The sequence below is a fragment of the Cydia fagiglandana genome, chromosome 10, assembly GCF_963556715.1.
Source record: "Cydia fagiglandana chromosome 10, ilCydFagi1.1, whole genome shotgun sequence".
Classification (NCBI taxonomy): Eukaryota; Metazoa; Arthropoda; class Insecta; order Lepidoptera; family Tortricidae; genus Cydia; species Cydia fagiglandana.
Window position 1 is genome coordinate 9,423,887 of NC_085941.1, and position 17,401 is coordinate 9,441,287.

The window sequence follows — 17,401 nt, forward strand, 5'->3', positions numbered from 1 at the left end:
ATGCATTTAGTGAAATAACTTTGTAGATTTATCTAATGCTACTATGCTACTAAAAGCTAGGGTTCCAATCGAAAGCTTATTCACAAGCTAAAGGGAAGCATGCCACGGAGAGTTAACCGCGTTTTAAGTTTTTTTGATCTCCTATATCTGAGAATCTTGAAAAAATCGCGTTTGTACCGGACAACAGTAGGCAACTTCGTGGAAGTGGAATGCTCCAGGATCTGTTCCATACATGTATCAGTCCTGGTCGGTTCTAAGGACACCGATTTCGGATTAAATCTTCTGTTCTGTGTAATGATAAGTGACCAATTTTCATTGCTCGTGTAAATGTAATGCCAAATTAATGGACAAGCAGAATGCGGCGAGTTAATTTAGTAACAATGTCCCGCTGTTTCCGAATCGGTACATCGATACGTCTCGAGTTTGCATGGCGGCCATTGCTCTCTGCGAATATGCACACGAGGTGTGCTAGGGATGTACGTCATGTGCGAGTATGCTTCTAAAATTGTCTATTAAAATATTATATAACTGAAGCAAGTCATAAATAATAAGCGATACCTTAAAGCAATCAGAATCTTGCTGAAATACTTCAAAACAAACCAAACCCACTTAAATTATACCCAGATCGAAGGTAAACATAATTTCATTCGACCCAAAGCGAGAAAAAACGCACTGCACTTCATTCAGCACTGTCATTTAATGTTTACTGTCTATTTAGAGTGAGGTTTAACTGATTTCGCTGGTTTTACTTAAATAAATTTTAAATATTTAAAAAATATATTTGAAAAAAGTTATTCAATTCACTACCTACTCTTTGGCGACCCTTACAAAACTGACGCAGTACATTTCCAATGTCAAGTCGCTACGAAGCGGCATAACTTGTACAATTAATTGTCTGCCTCGGGCTTCAGTGACGTACAAAGTTCGCATAATCAAATAAGGATATACCTTACACATACACTTATTTTTAGATACCTACCCACAATACGACCCGCACACACTTCTTGCGAAAACCGGCGACTGACGTGGATGACTGTCTGCTAAAGTAAGGGCGTTAAGTACGAAGATATTCGTACATTGACCCGCCTGAGGGCCTACCGCGAACCGCGTACGACGTGCTGCCTTTCTGTCGCATTTGTAAATTCGTACGTAAGTGTGACAGGGAGGCAACACGTCGAACGTGGTTCGCGATAGGCCCTCTGTGCCTATCTCTATCGCACGCAATAATTTTGCTCCATGAGAACGTGCGCAGGCACAGAATAAATAATAGTACTAGGTACAGAAGACTCACTCTCTAACAAAACGCGTCTGTCACGATCAGCACAGATATGGCCGCTAGGTGGCGACAGCGCCACGCGCGGCTTATGGCAAACCCCAAAATTGGGGTTGAACGGATGTACTTTTAGCTACCTGTAGCAAAGCGACGAAATCGCGGAGTGAGCCACGCCTGGCGCAGGCCGAAGATCGACAATTTGATATTAGTCGTTATTTCATTGCTCCTATTCCTATTACGATTCTTTTATGCATCTTCTGTTCGCTTCCGACCGCGCCTACGTTCCCACGTTGGGGCATTTTGACACACCGACCGCTGAATTATAGGTAGGTAATAGGTATTGATGCATTTGGAAAAGCGCGGTGGGAATGGGTGATATTTCTCTTAGCTACCTGAATCTTTCATCTTCGTATTGTAAATAATATCGAATGTAGATTAATAGGTGATACCTTTACTAGTTATGTACCAACGGATTTTAGGAAAGAAAAAGTAACCTAGGTAACTTTGCCTACATACTTATTATAGGTACGTCCCTAATTATACGTAGGCGTACGTAATATAATTTAAAAATAAATGGTTCCGAATCTCACGATAAAGTAGAAATTCAAGATGATTTCACATTTGTTCTATCGTAATTTTTTTTTAATAAGCCCTATAGCTATTTTTGTGCTACTCTCTTGTGTACCTATTATAATCTGTGCTTGTGTGTACAGTACAAACTTCGAGAAATAGTAATAGTACAACTTGACATTGTTCCAAATAGTATTTAGGAACTACATGATCGGTTACGAGAATGGAGCGAATGAATGAATGGAATTATGGGCTGCGCCGGCGCGGGCCTTGGCCTTAGCGTTATGGCAATGATCGCGCGTTGTGACGTTCGGTCTAGATCTGTGCAATTGTCTAGTCTTAATTATTAAACATCAGCCATGACAAGCTGCAATATTACAGGATGTAAATAGTTAAAGCGATGCTTACTTATATTAATATGACGCGTATTGTGAGACCAACTGCAGGTCTACAAATAATTTGATATTTGCTAGATAAGTAAGTATCTATATGATCATATTAGTATAGTATCGTTTATTGCAAATCATGGTATAATACAATAGATGTTACGGCTCGGCCACGACATCGAGCGACTTGCGACGGCGGGAGCGATAACCATAGGTTGGAGCGTGACACAGCGATCGGACCTTTCGCTCCAACCTATGGTTATCGCTCCCGCCGTCGCAAGTCGCTCGATGTCGTGGCCGAGCCGTTACAATGGAAATGGGTCGCATATGGCACCCTGGTAGGGTATGGCAATTATCCTTATAACTAAATACATTAACTAAATATAATATTTAGTACAGAAAAATAGTCTTACTTAACATTAACTTACCTATATTATTACTATCTAAGTATTTATTTATTTATTTATTTATTTAATCTTTATTGCACAAAAGAAAAATCTTATAGTACAAAAGGCGGACTTAATGCCATAAGGCATTCTCTACCAGTCAACCTTAAGGCTAAGCAGAGAGATTGTGAGCGGTGCTATAATTACAACAGCAAAAACGAACAATAAATTACGTATAACATATTAATTACCTATACAAATATACTGTACACATATACTATAATATATATATACATATATATATATATATTTATAAATATATAAATAAATAACGACGAAACATATTATGAAACTAATAATACACTAAGATTTTTTCATTCTGCTAGCAAAGAAAGCACGTACGGATTTTTTGAAAGCGAACTTATTAGGCGCATTTTTTATGTTAAAAGGAAGTCCGTTCCAAAGACGCGCCACCTGCACAGTGAACGAATTCGACATGAACCCGGTTCGGTGAGGAGGGATGGACAGAGACATATTGCCAGAAGAGCGAAGTTGGCGGACGCGAGAAACGCCGTAGTATTGAAAGAAGGATTTGAGGTATTCCGGAGAGAGTGGATCATTAAGCACAGAAAAAAGAGTGGAAAGCAAGCGAATGTTGCGACGTTGTCGGATGGGAAGCCAGCCAAGCTGAGAGCGAAAAGAAGAAACGTGATCATATTTGCGGAGGCAGAAAATGAAGCGAATGCAGTTATTAAGCAGGCGATCCAATTTATCAAGAAGCTCTTCGTTTAAGTCCGGATAGCAGACATCACCATAGTCAATAATGGGTAGTAAAAGGGCGTTAACTAATGCAACTTTAGTTTTGACCGGTAAGAAGTGTTTCAGTCTGTTCAGATAATGAAGGGAGCCCATGACCTTACGACTGATTTCAGTGACCTGTGCTCTCCAACTCAAGGTGTTATCGAAAAGAACGCCCAAGTCTTTAACGCTCTGACTAAATGTTATTGGGGAGCCGTTAAAGCTTACAGGTGCAAGTGCGTCCAAGTCTAGTTTTTCAAGCTGCTTGGAACTACCTATAACAATAGCCTGGCACTTTGACGGATTTACAAACAGGCCGAACCTCTCAGACCACTTCTGGATATGAAAAAGGTCCAGGTTAAGTTTATCAATGCAAGTTGGGAGGTCAGTCACGGAGCACTGGTCGTAGAGTTGCAAGTCGTCAGCATACAGTTGGTAGGAACAGCGAAGGTCAGGTGTAATAAAATTAATAAAGGTGGAAAAAAGAAGTGGGGATAAAATACCTCCTTGGGGCACGCCAGTCGCCAGATCATACCAGTCAGACAAAGACCGGTCAACTCGGACTGCCTGCTGGCGCCCCCGCAAGTAGGCAGCGAACCAGTGAAGGGCTATATCAGAGACTCTCATATGTTTGAGCAAGGCAAGGAGAATGTCATGGTCAACGGTATTAAATGCGTTAGAGAAGTCAATAAGAATAAGGACCGTGACCATTTGATTCTCCATGCCCCGCCTGATGTCTTCAGTTACCTTAATAAGCGCAGTACTGGTGCTATGACTTGGCCGGAAACCAGACTGCAAAGGGCTTAAAAGGTTGTGCGAGTAAACGAAGGCCGAAAGTTGCTTATGCACAACCGCTTCAGCTATTTTCGAAAGGAAAGGGAGAATTGAAATGGGCCTAAAATTACTGAGAATGGTGGGATTACTAATTTTAGGCAGCGGAATCACAAAAGCTTTACGCCAAAGAGAAGGGAATTCACCAGAGGCCAGTGAAGAGTTGATGATGTCAGCTATCACAGGAAGCACACAGTCGAGGACTGACACAATCATGTAACGACTGACATCATCACAACCCACGGCTTTTGACTTGATAGCCTTAATAATGACTTTTATGTCACTTTCAGAGACAGGACAGAATGAGAAAGAATCTGTGACAGGAGAAGTCAAAGAAGAGATGTCAGAGAGGGTAGAGGCCTTAATAGCGGTGTCAATAGAAGGAGCGGAGGAAAAATGCCTGTTAAGGTCATTTAGAGAAAATGAGCTGCCATTAAAACTATTGGAGGGTTTTCCCAGGCCAAGAGATCTGAGGAATTTCCAAACATCGGCCATAGACGAAGAGGAAACATTACGGTGAATAAAATGACGCTTCGCTGTACGTACCATCTGGTTGCAACGATTACGAGCTGCCTTAAAGAGTTTCCAATTGTCATCCGTGCGGTCACGTTTAAAGAGCCCGAAAGCTCTATTCCTCCTCCTCATTGCCATTCGGACGCCCTCAGTGATCCAAGGAGCCGGCGGTCGCCGAACTCTAACTGTATGAACAGGCGCATGTTTGTCGAAAAGCCCTAAAATCGCATCATTAAACAGAGAGACCTTAGCGTCATTAGATGAGGTCGAGAGCACAGGAGACCAATCGATAGCAGCGGCGTCATTTAAAAGAGATTCAGTATTAATCTTGGCGTAGCTACGCATATGAATGAGAGTAGGTTTGCATTTAGGTGCCTTGATTTTGTAGGATGCAAATACAAGGTCGTGGTGAGAGAAACCTGGCGCCATGAACTGACCATGCTTGGTGACAAGATTTGGCGATGAAGTAATGATCACATCGAGCCAAGTATCCGATGACGCCGTATGATGAGCGGGGCCCAATGGGAGAAGAGAGAAGCTGACCGACTGAAGTAGTGACCTAAGTTTACGAGAATGTGATGTGTCTTTCAAAAGGTCAGTGTTTAGATCCCCCATGATCAGGTGATGTGTGTAATCAGAACTCACGGACACGGACTCCAGAATCCGTTCCAGATGAGAAAAATAATCAACGGTAGGGGGACTATAAATGACACCCAGTACTGCCTTAACCCCTTTGACATTCACCTCGAGAAATATCCATTCCGCTGAGCCAGAGTAAAGAGAAGGAGTCGAATTGAGCAATTTGTACGGAATGGTACTTCTAAGGTAAATGGCTACGCCACCACCACCCTTGCCGATTCGGTCATTCCTGATCAACACATATCCAGGTAAGGCATAGGAGGTCGAGACGAGGGTAGGCTTCAACCAGCTTTCCGACACCAAGATGGCGTGGACAAAGTCGGACTGAAATGTCTCAATAAGCTCGCTATAGTGAGAGGGGATACTTTGGGCATTAATATGGCATACATTAAAGTCACCGGAGTTGAGAAATTCGCGAGACACGAGAGAGCCCAAAGAATGAGAAGTATCTAAGGAATCTACAGAATGAAAAGAAATACTGTCAATACTAGCAGAATAAAAAGTTTCATCGTCCGACATAAATAATAAAATACGTAATAAATATATATCAATATAAATACAAAAATTGATAAGACTAAATTATAATTACAAGATATAACAATGAAAATGAAAATAAACACACACCCCTGCTTATCCTGCTGGTTAGCTTGTGAGATTACAAAAAAAAAAAAATACAGTAAACAGAAATAAAAACAAAGTAAAAATTGTAAGGCAGCAAGTCAAGATTATTATCATAATATGAGTGAGGTAAACAGAAACGGTTTAAACATTGACTCAAACTCTCCAAGTATAGGAACTTTGTTATGTAATCTACTATCATTTAAGACAATTATTGTAATATAAATAATAGAATATGTAGATACAAATTAAAAAAAGGAATTTAAAAACGACGCAAAAGAATACAAGGTTAAGAATCAGACGGTCAAAAACCGAGTAAGTGCGTATATGTTTAAAATACGTAATGAACACAACAGTTTGTTACGCTATGTAGATTTGGCCACACATAACATAAAAAATGGCAAAAACCTTGAAAAACGATGACGCAATATTTTAATGACGCCCTTCAACTTGATCTCTGTTCGTTTTTCGATAGCGAGAAGTACAAACAAAATGATCAAAGAGGTCATGATCATGATAAGATCACGCGGTCGTCATAAATTTGCTGCCAATTCTCCAAGAATTAATATGGAGGCCCGACCATGACGTAAGTGGCGACGCCGAGGGTGTGGTTGAAGACGAAAATAACTGCGCAGACACATGTATACTTAATGTTCGAATTCCGAACTCAATCAACATTATACTCGTGAAGACTAACTACTTCATTATTACCAACCAAGTACGGCCAGTGTCCTGGGGACTACGTCCCAGGTGACATTAGGGTTCTTCGAAAATTGACTAATGTAAATATTGTAAATATTTATTGTCATTAACTTTAAATGAATAAAAATAACACAGTAGCAATAAAAAAAGTCCTATACAAATGCAGTATACTAATCATCATTTTGCTATGACCTCAACATTAACCTAGCATGACTGCTCAAAACCGGTCATTCAGTAGCAAAGATCACTTTAGCAGACAGATGTCTGCAGCTCAGATTATTTTAATTGGCCAATTGAATAAGTTATATTATTATTGCCTCAAAACACATGCCCATGCACGAGAGCTCTTGATATCTAATTACCTAAACGGCTACAGAAATATCACGCAAAATAAAGTCTTGTTCATTCATTACAATCATTACCGTACTTATATAAATACACATTGATAATGATCACTGGTCAGGTTACGGAGGGCAGCAGTTATTTCTTTCATACATATCTACATGTTGAGATTAGAGCCATACAATTTTTCTTGAACTCTAATCCGTCACAGATGTATATAAAAAAATATAATAACATTTTCCTCTCGACTCTCAAGTTCGCACCGTTCATAAAAAAAACAATAATTTTATGATTCTGTAGTTGGGCATTAGAATCTAGAATTTCCGATGTGTCATAACTTACTATAATTTAAGTTCTGTAGGGACACTTTAGCAGTGCCCGTGTACCTAGTGTGATCTAAGCTGACTAGGCAAAGCCCGTGATTACGGTACAGGCCCCGCTAAAAACCAGTCCCACCCTAACCACCGATCATACAACATTAATGTGAATTCTTAATTGTATGTGATTATTGTGTAACATATTGGAGTCGGTAATATCAGTGCTTATTATTTAATTACCAACAACCACGCTACCCGCACCAGTGATGTATAGAGGGTACACATAATAAACCCTAAAGTTGTGACCCCGACGTGATCTGGCCACTCACATGATTGATATTTTTTAGTGATCTCTATTATTATTATAAAATAAGGGTCACAGCTGGCAACTACAGTTGCCAAAAGCATGTGAGTGGATATAAAAACCCTAAAGTGCACTTACGTTAAATTCTTTCTTGATGGGATCGTTGAGCATGCCTCCGCAGAATATGATGCCGTCCACGACGACGTTGCACATGAAGGAAGCGAACACGATGACCCAGCCCCAGCCACCATCGGGTGGGACCACCTGCAAATCAAGATCAGATTGAGTGACGTCATAACGATGTAAATATGAGGTTTAGCTTGATAAGAGAGGAACTGTTCAGACGACAACGGTTTCACTCGCTTGAATTTTTAGTCGCTATTGGCGACATGTTTCGAGCACTCGAGCGTGAGGAAGATGAGGAAGCCCGAAACATTTTTAAATATGTCTCACGTTTTAAAGTTTAATATTGATAAAAGAGGAAGTAAAGAATCAGGAGGAAAATTTGTTCAGGCATTAGCGGGGCGTGGTCCACGTTTCTGGGTTAGAGAGAATCCTTGTATATAAACAATATTTATGGGACGAAACTATACTTTACCAAAGTTTCTTCTACTCGACCTGGACTCTCGTCCACGGTGCTATTGTCAGATATTATAAGAACATTATCCATCTCCAGCAGTATAATTTATAACTAACATAACTATTGTTTGACATTATGAAGTTGAAGTATTTACTTTCGGATGTTGCCCGCTGATATAATATTCTTTCGCGAGCGAAGAGTTTAAAATGTATTCCACAATCAAAGAGTTCCTAGACCAGTCGGAGCAAAAAAAGTCTGCAGCGGATTTGATAGCCCACGCACGTCATAGTTTCATAGAAGTTTGACGTTTACTATAACACTTTCACTGCGTGGGCTATCAAATCCGCTGCATAGACTATTCTTGGTCTGACTCTATCATACAATATTTTAAAATACATAATTATATGAATAGGCTCTGACCACGCTAATTTGCACAAAATAGGCAATACATAAGTACCTACATACATATCCATCTCCATACTTGACATAGTACTTGTTTACATGTTCAGTATTAAACTTATAATAATATAATATACTATTATATAATATAATATAATATTATTATAAGTTTAAACCCATAATAAATAGAACTACAATCATCAATCATCAATTATATTATTATAAGTTTATACCTACACATGTGTATCTTTTCATGTACAGTCAATAGCAAAAGTCGCTAAGAGGGCCAGGTGTTCAAAATGATCTTGACGCAACTTTATTATTAAGAGAATAAGAGCGTGTTAAGGTATTTTGAACACCTCGTCCGCTTAGCATCTTCTGCTGCTGACTATATGTATTTTTTTCGTAGCTTTCAAACGGATTAAAATAAGTAGGGGTTTTAATTTGCATAATATATTACGACCTGACTCTGTAAGGCCACCTGATTGCCAAAACCAAAAACTCTCTGGAATTACCCACTGATGATTTTCCTGACGATGTCGTATCTTTATAAAGTCTAGCCTAAATTAGTTTCCAAAACTAATCCTAGCTGTTTCCCTGTGACCTTGTCTAAAGCAGGCTTCGACGCCGATGGTAACTGTTGCCACCCTAACACCATTACACTTACACTATAGGCGATCAATTAATCAACTAATTGCTTACCTAACGTTTCTTGTAACTTCTATCAATGGAACTAGCCACTTGAATAAAACCCTCAAATTATTACAATAATTATCTATTTATTCAACAGTAGGTTTACAAAATTGAGTATCAACATGACTATTGTATTTAACTAGACGAATGGTTATGTTAAACTGTAAGAATGATGTACGCGCCTATTATCATTAACGCCCAAGCACAGGTTTCTAAAACAACATCAGCCGTTTTGGCTAAAATCTGTTTCCGCCTCTTCCACGCTCTTTGCATGGCCATCTTGAACGAGTTAGAATAGAATACTTCTCGAATAGAATGGAATTAGAATTCTACAACAGCAGCAGGAGTACGGTCAGGATCAATTCAGAAAAAGCAAGGGTCACAACTCCGATTATGCACCCGTTGATAACACTCAGTGCCGCGTTTCGCAAATATCTCTTCCTTTTCTCTTTTTTTGATAGTGAGGTCATGTTAAGATTCCGTAATTAAATTTTGGCATTTGCTGGTTGTGGTAGTCTTTACTTCATTAAAGCTATTATTTATAACAACTGCACGTAGAAAGACATTTCTCTGGACGGATTTGATCTTCAATTTCTCTTTTTATTCTCTCAAAACCTATTAAAACAACACCTATGTGAACTGCTACTGTTAGCGTGACTGCGGAAGTTATTAGAAACATGGGGTTAAGTGTATAACCCCATGTATGTGTATATTTTATTGTAATTTTTGGACCATATTACATTTTTTAATTTATAACTATCAATGATACGTTTGTCAAAAACGAAGTGTCAATTTTTTTTTATTTTTAGTTTGTAGTAAAAGGTATCCTAGTTATTAAAACCTTTTTGTTTATATATTTTGGAACTTACTGTCAATACTAACTTCAGTCCATACATGTGGTTGACCATTGGCGCCCGCCTTTTTACGACAGAGGGGAACGCCTGTTAATGACCACTCCGTTGGTTATTTTCTCTAAGATTTATGCTAATAGGGAATAACGTCGTGCGACACTTAACGTTACACGATGTATCTGGTTGCTGCTGTTAGGGCTGAACACCTGGAGCCTGGCTCCCGCGGGCCGGATTGGACCGCTGTCGGCGGGCCAGATTGGAACGCTTCGCGGGCCTGGGTTTGGAGAGCCCGCCCAACTAGCAAAATAGTCGTATAAGAATTGATTTACTCAGCCTGTAATCGTATAACAGCCGAGTTACGGTTGTTGAAACACCAATATATCGTATAATAGCGGTTAACTCGACTATTTAGCAATTTTCGCTAATTAGTGCTATAATCATGTCGTATAAACGTTTATAGCACTATCTTTTAGCACTTTTATTCCACCTTTTAATAAATGCTGAATTAGCGCTACTAAATCACTTTTATTCAGCATAATTGTTCTATTAAAATCATATAACAGCTATAGAATAGCTAACTGTCTGAATAAGGCGCTTTAATACAACTGTTACTCAACTCTCTTCTCTGTTGCTATAAAAGCCTATTAAAAGCAATCCAATAACCATTTGGCAACAATGCTGCTGTAACAGCGCGCTTATATCATAATTCGGGTAATGGGGCTCAAACCGCTGTTATAGGAGCTGAAGTGTATTTACAGGTTTTATTCAAAATGTATTCAGCTTAGAGTACTTTTAAAGAGTTTAGAACTACATTAAGAGCACAAGTCAGCCATGTTGTACGTTTCAATATAGTCCGGTGGCCAACTGCATGAAACCCTACCTGATAAAAAAATAGAAAATCCTACTCTGTAGGGGTAGCTGACTTTTAGTAGCATCAACTGCTCTTGGTCGGCCTCGGCTTAATTTCGCAAATTTTGCGTAAATGGCAAAATAGCGGCACAAAAATTCATCAAAAAAAAAAAAACCCATCGTATAATAGAATGAAACTTGCAGGGTAGGATAGCTGCCTTTGAGGACAGCAAAACAAAAGTGGTCAGCAACATCCTGTGTTGGCAGGTTCCTGTGTTCGACCGAATTTGTGGTACCACGTGACAACTACAATTTACCTCATCGAAAAATAGAATGAAAAAGCTGACTGTAATACCTACATTAAATTTGTTGACGTATGTCTTGGTCGGCCTCACCTTAGCCTGATAGCATTTGCAGTCCGTCCGCATTAAAAAAAATGTGAATGGCAGCAATCCTACCATACAAGTGACATTCTATTTTTCGATGAAGTAAATTGTAGCTCACGTGGTACCACAAATTCGGTCGGACACAGGAACCTGCCAACACAGGATGTAGCTGACCACTTTTGTTTTTTTGATGAATATTTGTACCACTTTTTTGCCATTTGCGAAAAATTTGCCAAGTTAAGCCACGGCCGACCAAGAGCAGTTGAAGCTGCTAAAAGTCAGCTACCCCCACAGAGTAGGATTATTCAATTTTTTTATCAGGTAGGGTTTCATGCAGTCGGCCACCGGACTATAAATCCATAAACATGGCGACAACATGTGCTATAAGTGTAGCAGTAAACGCAGTTACTCGACTTATAGTCGAATTAATGAGATATAACAGAAACTAGATCGTGTAAGCAAATTTTTACTTATTTTAATTAATATTTTTTTATTGAAATTTAAGAAAATAGGCGGCCCATGAATATATATGAACCAGTGCCTTTGGTTTTATCAATAAAGTATTTTTCGCGCTAGGTTTTACTGTATTACGTGTACTTACAGACAGTAAAAACTTATGTACACAATCACGGTAAAAATAAATGTCATGGATGACAGCAGTAAAAAAATACTTAAGTACCTTTTTGTTTTAAGATACGTGAAGACGATTAGGCCTCAAACTTATTAATCAAATAATTGAAATATAATCGCTTACCTGAGATCGTTTTTAGTGAATAAGGCCAGTGGACCAGACGGTATACCTGCACGTGTACTAAAGCAGTGTGCGCCTGAGTTGTCTTCTGTACTGACACGCCTGTACCGCCTCTCTCTCCAAACAAGAACGGTGCCGAAATCCTGGAAGCTTGCAAACGTGCAGCCAGTACCCAAGAAGGGTAGTCGTGCTGATCCCTGCAATTACCGACCAATCGCCATTACCTCCATGCTCTGTAAAGTCATGGAAAGGGTACTTAACGGCAAGCTGCTGGCATACCTCGAAGCAAATTATCTGCTCAGTGACCGTCAATATGGCTTTCGCCGAGGTCGGTCTACTGGGGATCTTTTAGCGTATGTCACGCACTGCTGCGGCGAGGCCATCGAGAGGAACGGTGAAGCGCTTGCTGTTTCACTGGACATCTCGAAGGCCTTTGACAGGGTTTGGCACGCAAGTCTCCTTAGCAAGCTTCCTGCATACGGCATCCCTGCTGACTTTTGTAGCTGGCTATCTGATTTCTTGAGTGAACGGTCGATCAGAGTAGTTATTGATGGCTGCTCTTCAGACCTCATGGCCATTGACGCCGGTGTTCCTCAGGGGTCTGTTCTCTCCGCAACCCTTTTCCTGCTCCACATTAACGACATGCTGCAACCCAGCATTGTAGGTTATGCAGATGACAGTACGGTTGTTGAGAGATATTTGGCTAGTGCAGGGGACAGCAGGGAGGATATACGTTCACAGAGAGAGGCCATGGTTGAGCGAATGAACTTGACCCTTAGTCTCGTTTCCCAGTGGGGTGATGACAATCTGGTCACGTTCAATGCCTCCAAAACGCAGACGTGTCTATTTTCCGCAAAACGGAGTCCATTCGACCTGACTCCTTCTTTCCGGGGTGCATCTGTACCTATTGCCGACAGCCTGGAACTCCTCGGCATGGAGCTGAGTTCAGTACTAAAGCACAAACTGCGGCCAGAAAGCTGGGCGTCCTAAATAAGGTGAAGCGATACTTCACACCTGGACAGCTTCTAACACTTTACAAAGCTCAAGTCCGGTCGTGTATGGAGTATTGCAGCCACCTGTGGGATGGCTCAGCTAAATACCAACTCGCCGCTTTGGACTCAGTGGAGCGCAGAGCCAGGAGGATGATTGGCGACAAGAAGCTAACGGCTAAGCTTCAGTCTTTGGCCCATCGGCGGAAAGTCGCCAGCCTGTCGGTATTCTACAGGTTGCACTTCGGGGAGTGTGCCCAAGAGCTACACGAGCTTATTCCACCGTCCCCATTCTACCATCGGACTTTTAGACGCACGGCCGGTTTCCATCCTTACATGGTAGATATTCCACCAATTCGCACGAAGCGCTTTGCTTCTACTTTCCTTATGCGCACTGCCAAGGAATGGAATTCCTTGCCGGCGTCTATATTTCCGTGTTCTTATAACCCGGCAACCTTCAAATCAAGAGTGAACAGGCACCTTCTGGGCGAGCTCGCTCCATCGTAGGCCACATCTACGCCTCGGCTAGTCTGTGGCCATGAGTAAGCCCATTCATAATAAAAAAAAAAAGCACATATTAGTTGAATAAAAGCATTTACTGCACTCTTACACATTTAAAATGCCGAGTAAAAGCAATTCGGCTACTTTTACGAAACATTTTTGCTGAGAAAAAGCAGTGCGGTTGCTTTTATAGAACACTTTCACTGAGTAATAGTAAATTGCTAATGTTTATAGAACGAATAGTCGAATAAAAGCACTATCGTTGCTATTAAAACACTAGAATCGCTTTTATCCACTTTTACTCAACTCTTACAGCATCGATTTGCTTCTTATACAGCGCTTACTCGATTTTTATAACACTTTTAGTCTGTATAAGTGCGCCTTTTCGCGTTGAGTAAACGCTTACAGGACTTTTATTCGACTGTTTTTACACCGTTTATAGCACCAAAAAGCGAAAACAAAAACGTGCTCTCAACTTTTATAGCACATACATTTGCTAGTTGGGCGGGTCTATAGTGTGCTTACCAGTGCTGCCTCTGGCTCGGACTCCTCGCTGGGCGAGTCGCGGCCCAGGCCGCTCTCGTCCGACGAGGGCGTCTCGAACGGACGCTCGTCCGTTGCTACTCGCACCACCATCTTGGATCTGAAAATAAAAATGAAATAAACTAAGTAGGTTTTAATAACAAAACTTCCGAGAGACACAGACATATTAAGGCCCACTTGCACCATTCCACTAACCCGGGGTTAACGGATTAAATCTGGAGTTACCTTGGTTACCAGTACTATTTGACAATGGGTTAACGATTTAACCGCTTAACCCCGGGTTAGTGGGATGGTGCAAGTGGGCCTAAATATCTTACGCAAGCCTATGACTTATGCATATTAAATAATAAGTATAATAATACGTATATACGTGTATGTAGAGACTCTTACCTGCAGGCAAACTGTAAATACAGTTTTGCAGGGATCTGTATAGATTTAAGCTCTGTACTGTGTAATAATAATAAAAAATGTCTATCTATAACTTTTACAACTGTTCTACTATAAAAGATTTCGCTCCTTTTACTCTATACTCCGTGTGTTGATATTTATAATCAGGTATTTGTTGGTTCTGCTTTTTCCGGATGTATTTTTAACTCCTTGGCAAACTTTTGGGGGCAGATAAAATTAGTACTTAGCGAAAATATATTCTATAAATATTAAATACCTACATATAAACGATTCACCGATTAGAAAGATCACTTAATAACTTAATAAGAAGTATTTATCACGTTTTATCACTATTGCTAGCAAAGACTAGTTTTCCTACTAATTACCATTCATGAAAGGTACTTAAGTCAGGGCCTTGTACCAGTTATCATGCGAATGTAGGTACAGCGAGTCGTAATCGAGTAGCATCTGCCACAGCGCTTGAGGAAGTGAGGCCAGGGCTACGCCCTAAGCTAGGTCAATAAACAATCGAATAGCGATAATCTCAATCGTTAAACTGTGCAGTTTGCGGTACTGCAATTTGACGCGAGTATTTGCAGAAATATGTACTTGTAGAAATATGTAATTGCGGAAAGGTTCTCGAGTGGCGACCACGTACCGGAAGGCGCAGCGTGGGTAGACCCTCCACAAGGTGGACTGATGACCTGGTAAAGGTTGTGGAAGTCCGCTGGATGGGGGTGGCGCAAGACCGGTCATTGTGGCACTCTTTGGGGGAGGCCTACGAGTATGTCCAGCAGTGGACGTCCTCTGGCTGATATGATGATGATAGGCACAATTTTCAGGTTGCAATAAATCGAATTTATTGTTAAATTCTGTGTGGATATTTTTCTCTCACACGATTACGTAGGTAACTCTTTTCTCATTCGTCCGGCGTGAACTAAGCGTCATCAGATAATTTATCGAAAATTCGGTTTAGTTAAATGAGGTAGTTTCAATCCAGTGTCTGAAAAAACTAGAATTGGACTAGACCACGAGATTTGGCACGTTTGTGTAGTCTATCAAATATATGGTAAAGTAAGTCTGTACTTAACTGTCTGTGCGATTGTGAACTACATAATTTTTCGTTTTTATACACATACATATATATACGAACATCACAATCATGACTCTGTAATAGATTATGCTTAAACATTAACATACAGCTGATTAAATACACTACTCATACAATATATTCGTTAAGTTACGACTATAGGACAGCTCTGACGCACTTACGATTATAATGTGGACCTATAATGACTTCAGAAAACGATGTACATGACCCTTGTAACGTGTTTGCTTATAAACAATGTAACACAACACAACAATACATAACGTTGCAAAAATAGTAATTTTTTTGCTGATTAGAAAACGGTGACACAATATTCACAACTATGTAAGTTTATTATAAGTCAGTAGTATGATAATATTTACATTTAAGAGTAAGGTAGGCTATAAATTTTATCATTTGAATTTTCTGCTAGCGCCGCGTATTAATTAACCGAAGTTATTCGCAGTTTTCGAGCTAGGCTAGGATAAATAATTCGATGATTTTTCACATGCGCTTTTTTCGCAATTTATTTCTTCGCGTTTGCGCTAACGTACGCAATCGTTGTACAGTCGCTATAAGATATATCGGAGCGGCTAAGGCGCTCACAAATATCTAGACACGCCTCTATTGTCAGGGGGTTAGAGTGCGTGTTTAGATATTGTGAACACCTTGTCCGCTCCGATATATCAGATGGCGACTGTACTTACTTAATAAAGTGTTCAAGTGTTCATAATTAACAATGTGCATTATTTACCTACCTTTAAGTACCTACATTTTATCACCAGTTGCTTCTTAACAGTCCGGATGTTTCTCAACGTGGATTGTTCCTTATTTTTTATGCAATTGTTTAAATAATAATTTTCTACACTAATTACGCTTCTTAATTTATAATACATACATATTTATATATCACAGTAAAAAAAATTGTTCTCGTTGTTAAAGTTCCGTGTCGTTTAGGTACGTAACCATAGTACCTAAACGACACGGAGACAGCAAGAGCATTAGGTCTTATTCCCATTAAAACTATTTGTATGATTTAAAACCTAAGTTCCTACTTAAGTACGTAATTATATTCCCGTTTATCTAAGATTATAAATACATAAGACAGTGTCGTTTCGACCTGCAGCATTACAAATTCTAAACGAATATTTGAGATAGGTACCCCACGATTACGGTATCGATATCTGCCAAAATCCATAATATTTTTTACTTTCTCCAATTAAAATAGTTAATTATTAATTCGCCGTTAATTATACTGGTTATATCTAAATACATTATATTTAATTTCTTACAAACAAGTCTAAGTGGAAAAATCCACTTAATTTTTAATAGTTAGTACTGATAAGAAGGTCTATTGAACAAGTGTAATGTGGACCGACGACCGTGCGACCCGCACTGCACTGATAAGGGATAACGCTGTAACCTCTACTCGTACGAAGCAAGGCTGAGCGTGGACTTACAAGTATAACTTGAACTTGGAAGTTTATGCCCTCGTATTTATAATAATACGGTTTTCTTATATAATTAACAAGTACAATGCCTCAAGCGCCTGTTTTAGATTTAAGCTAGTTATTAATTTATAATTTCTTTTAGTAATACCACTGAATAAAACCGGGTGTGGCCTGTAACATGAGCAAATAATTAAAACATAGATTGGACTCCTCAACTGGTGACACTTTTGATCAACAACTTTTAAAATTTATGAA

General features: G+C 39.7%; 1 protein-coding gene across 2 annotated transcripts in view; it reads right to left on the minus strand.

Moving 5' to 3' along the window:
* Nucleotides 1–17,401, minus strand: part of LOC134668079 (uncharacterized) — a 53,852-nt gene that overhangs the window by 14,909 nt on the left and 21,542 nt on the right. For both annotated transcript variants that reach the window (XM_063525557.1, XM_063525558.1), the window contains exons 2-3: nucleotides 14,204–14,321; nucleotides 7,818–7,943 (exon numbers count right to left, since the gene is read on the minus strand). In XM_063525557.1, the coding sequence (XP_063381627.1) occupies nucleotides 7,818–7,943; nucleotides 14,204–14,314 (237 nt within the window). In that variant the 5' untranslated portion in view covers nucleotides 14,315–14,321. The remainder of the gene's footprint in view (nucleotides 1–7,817; nucleotides 7,944–14,203; nucleotides 14,322–17,401) is intronic.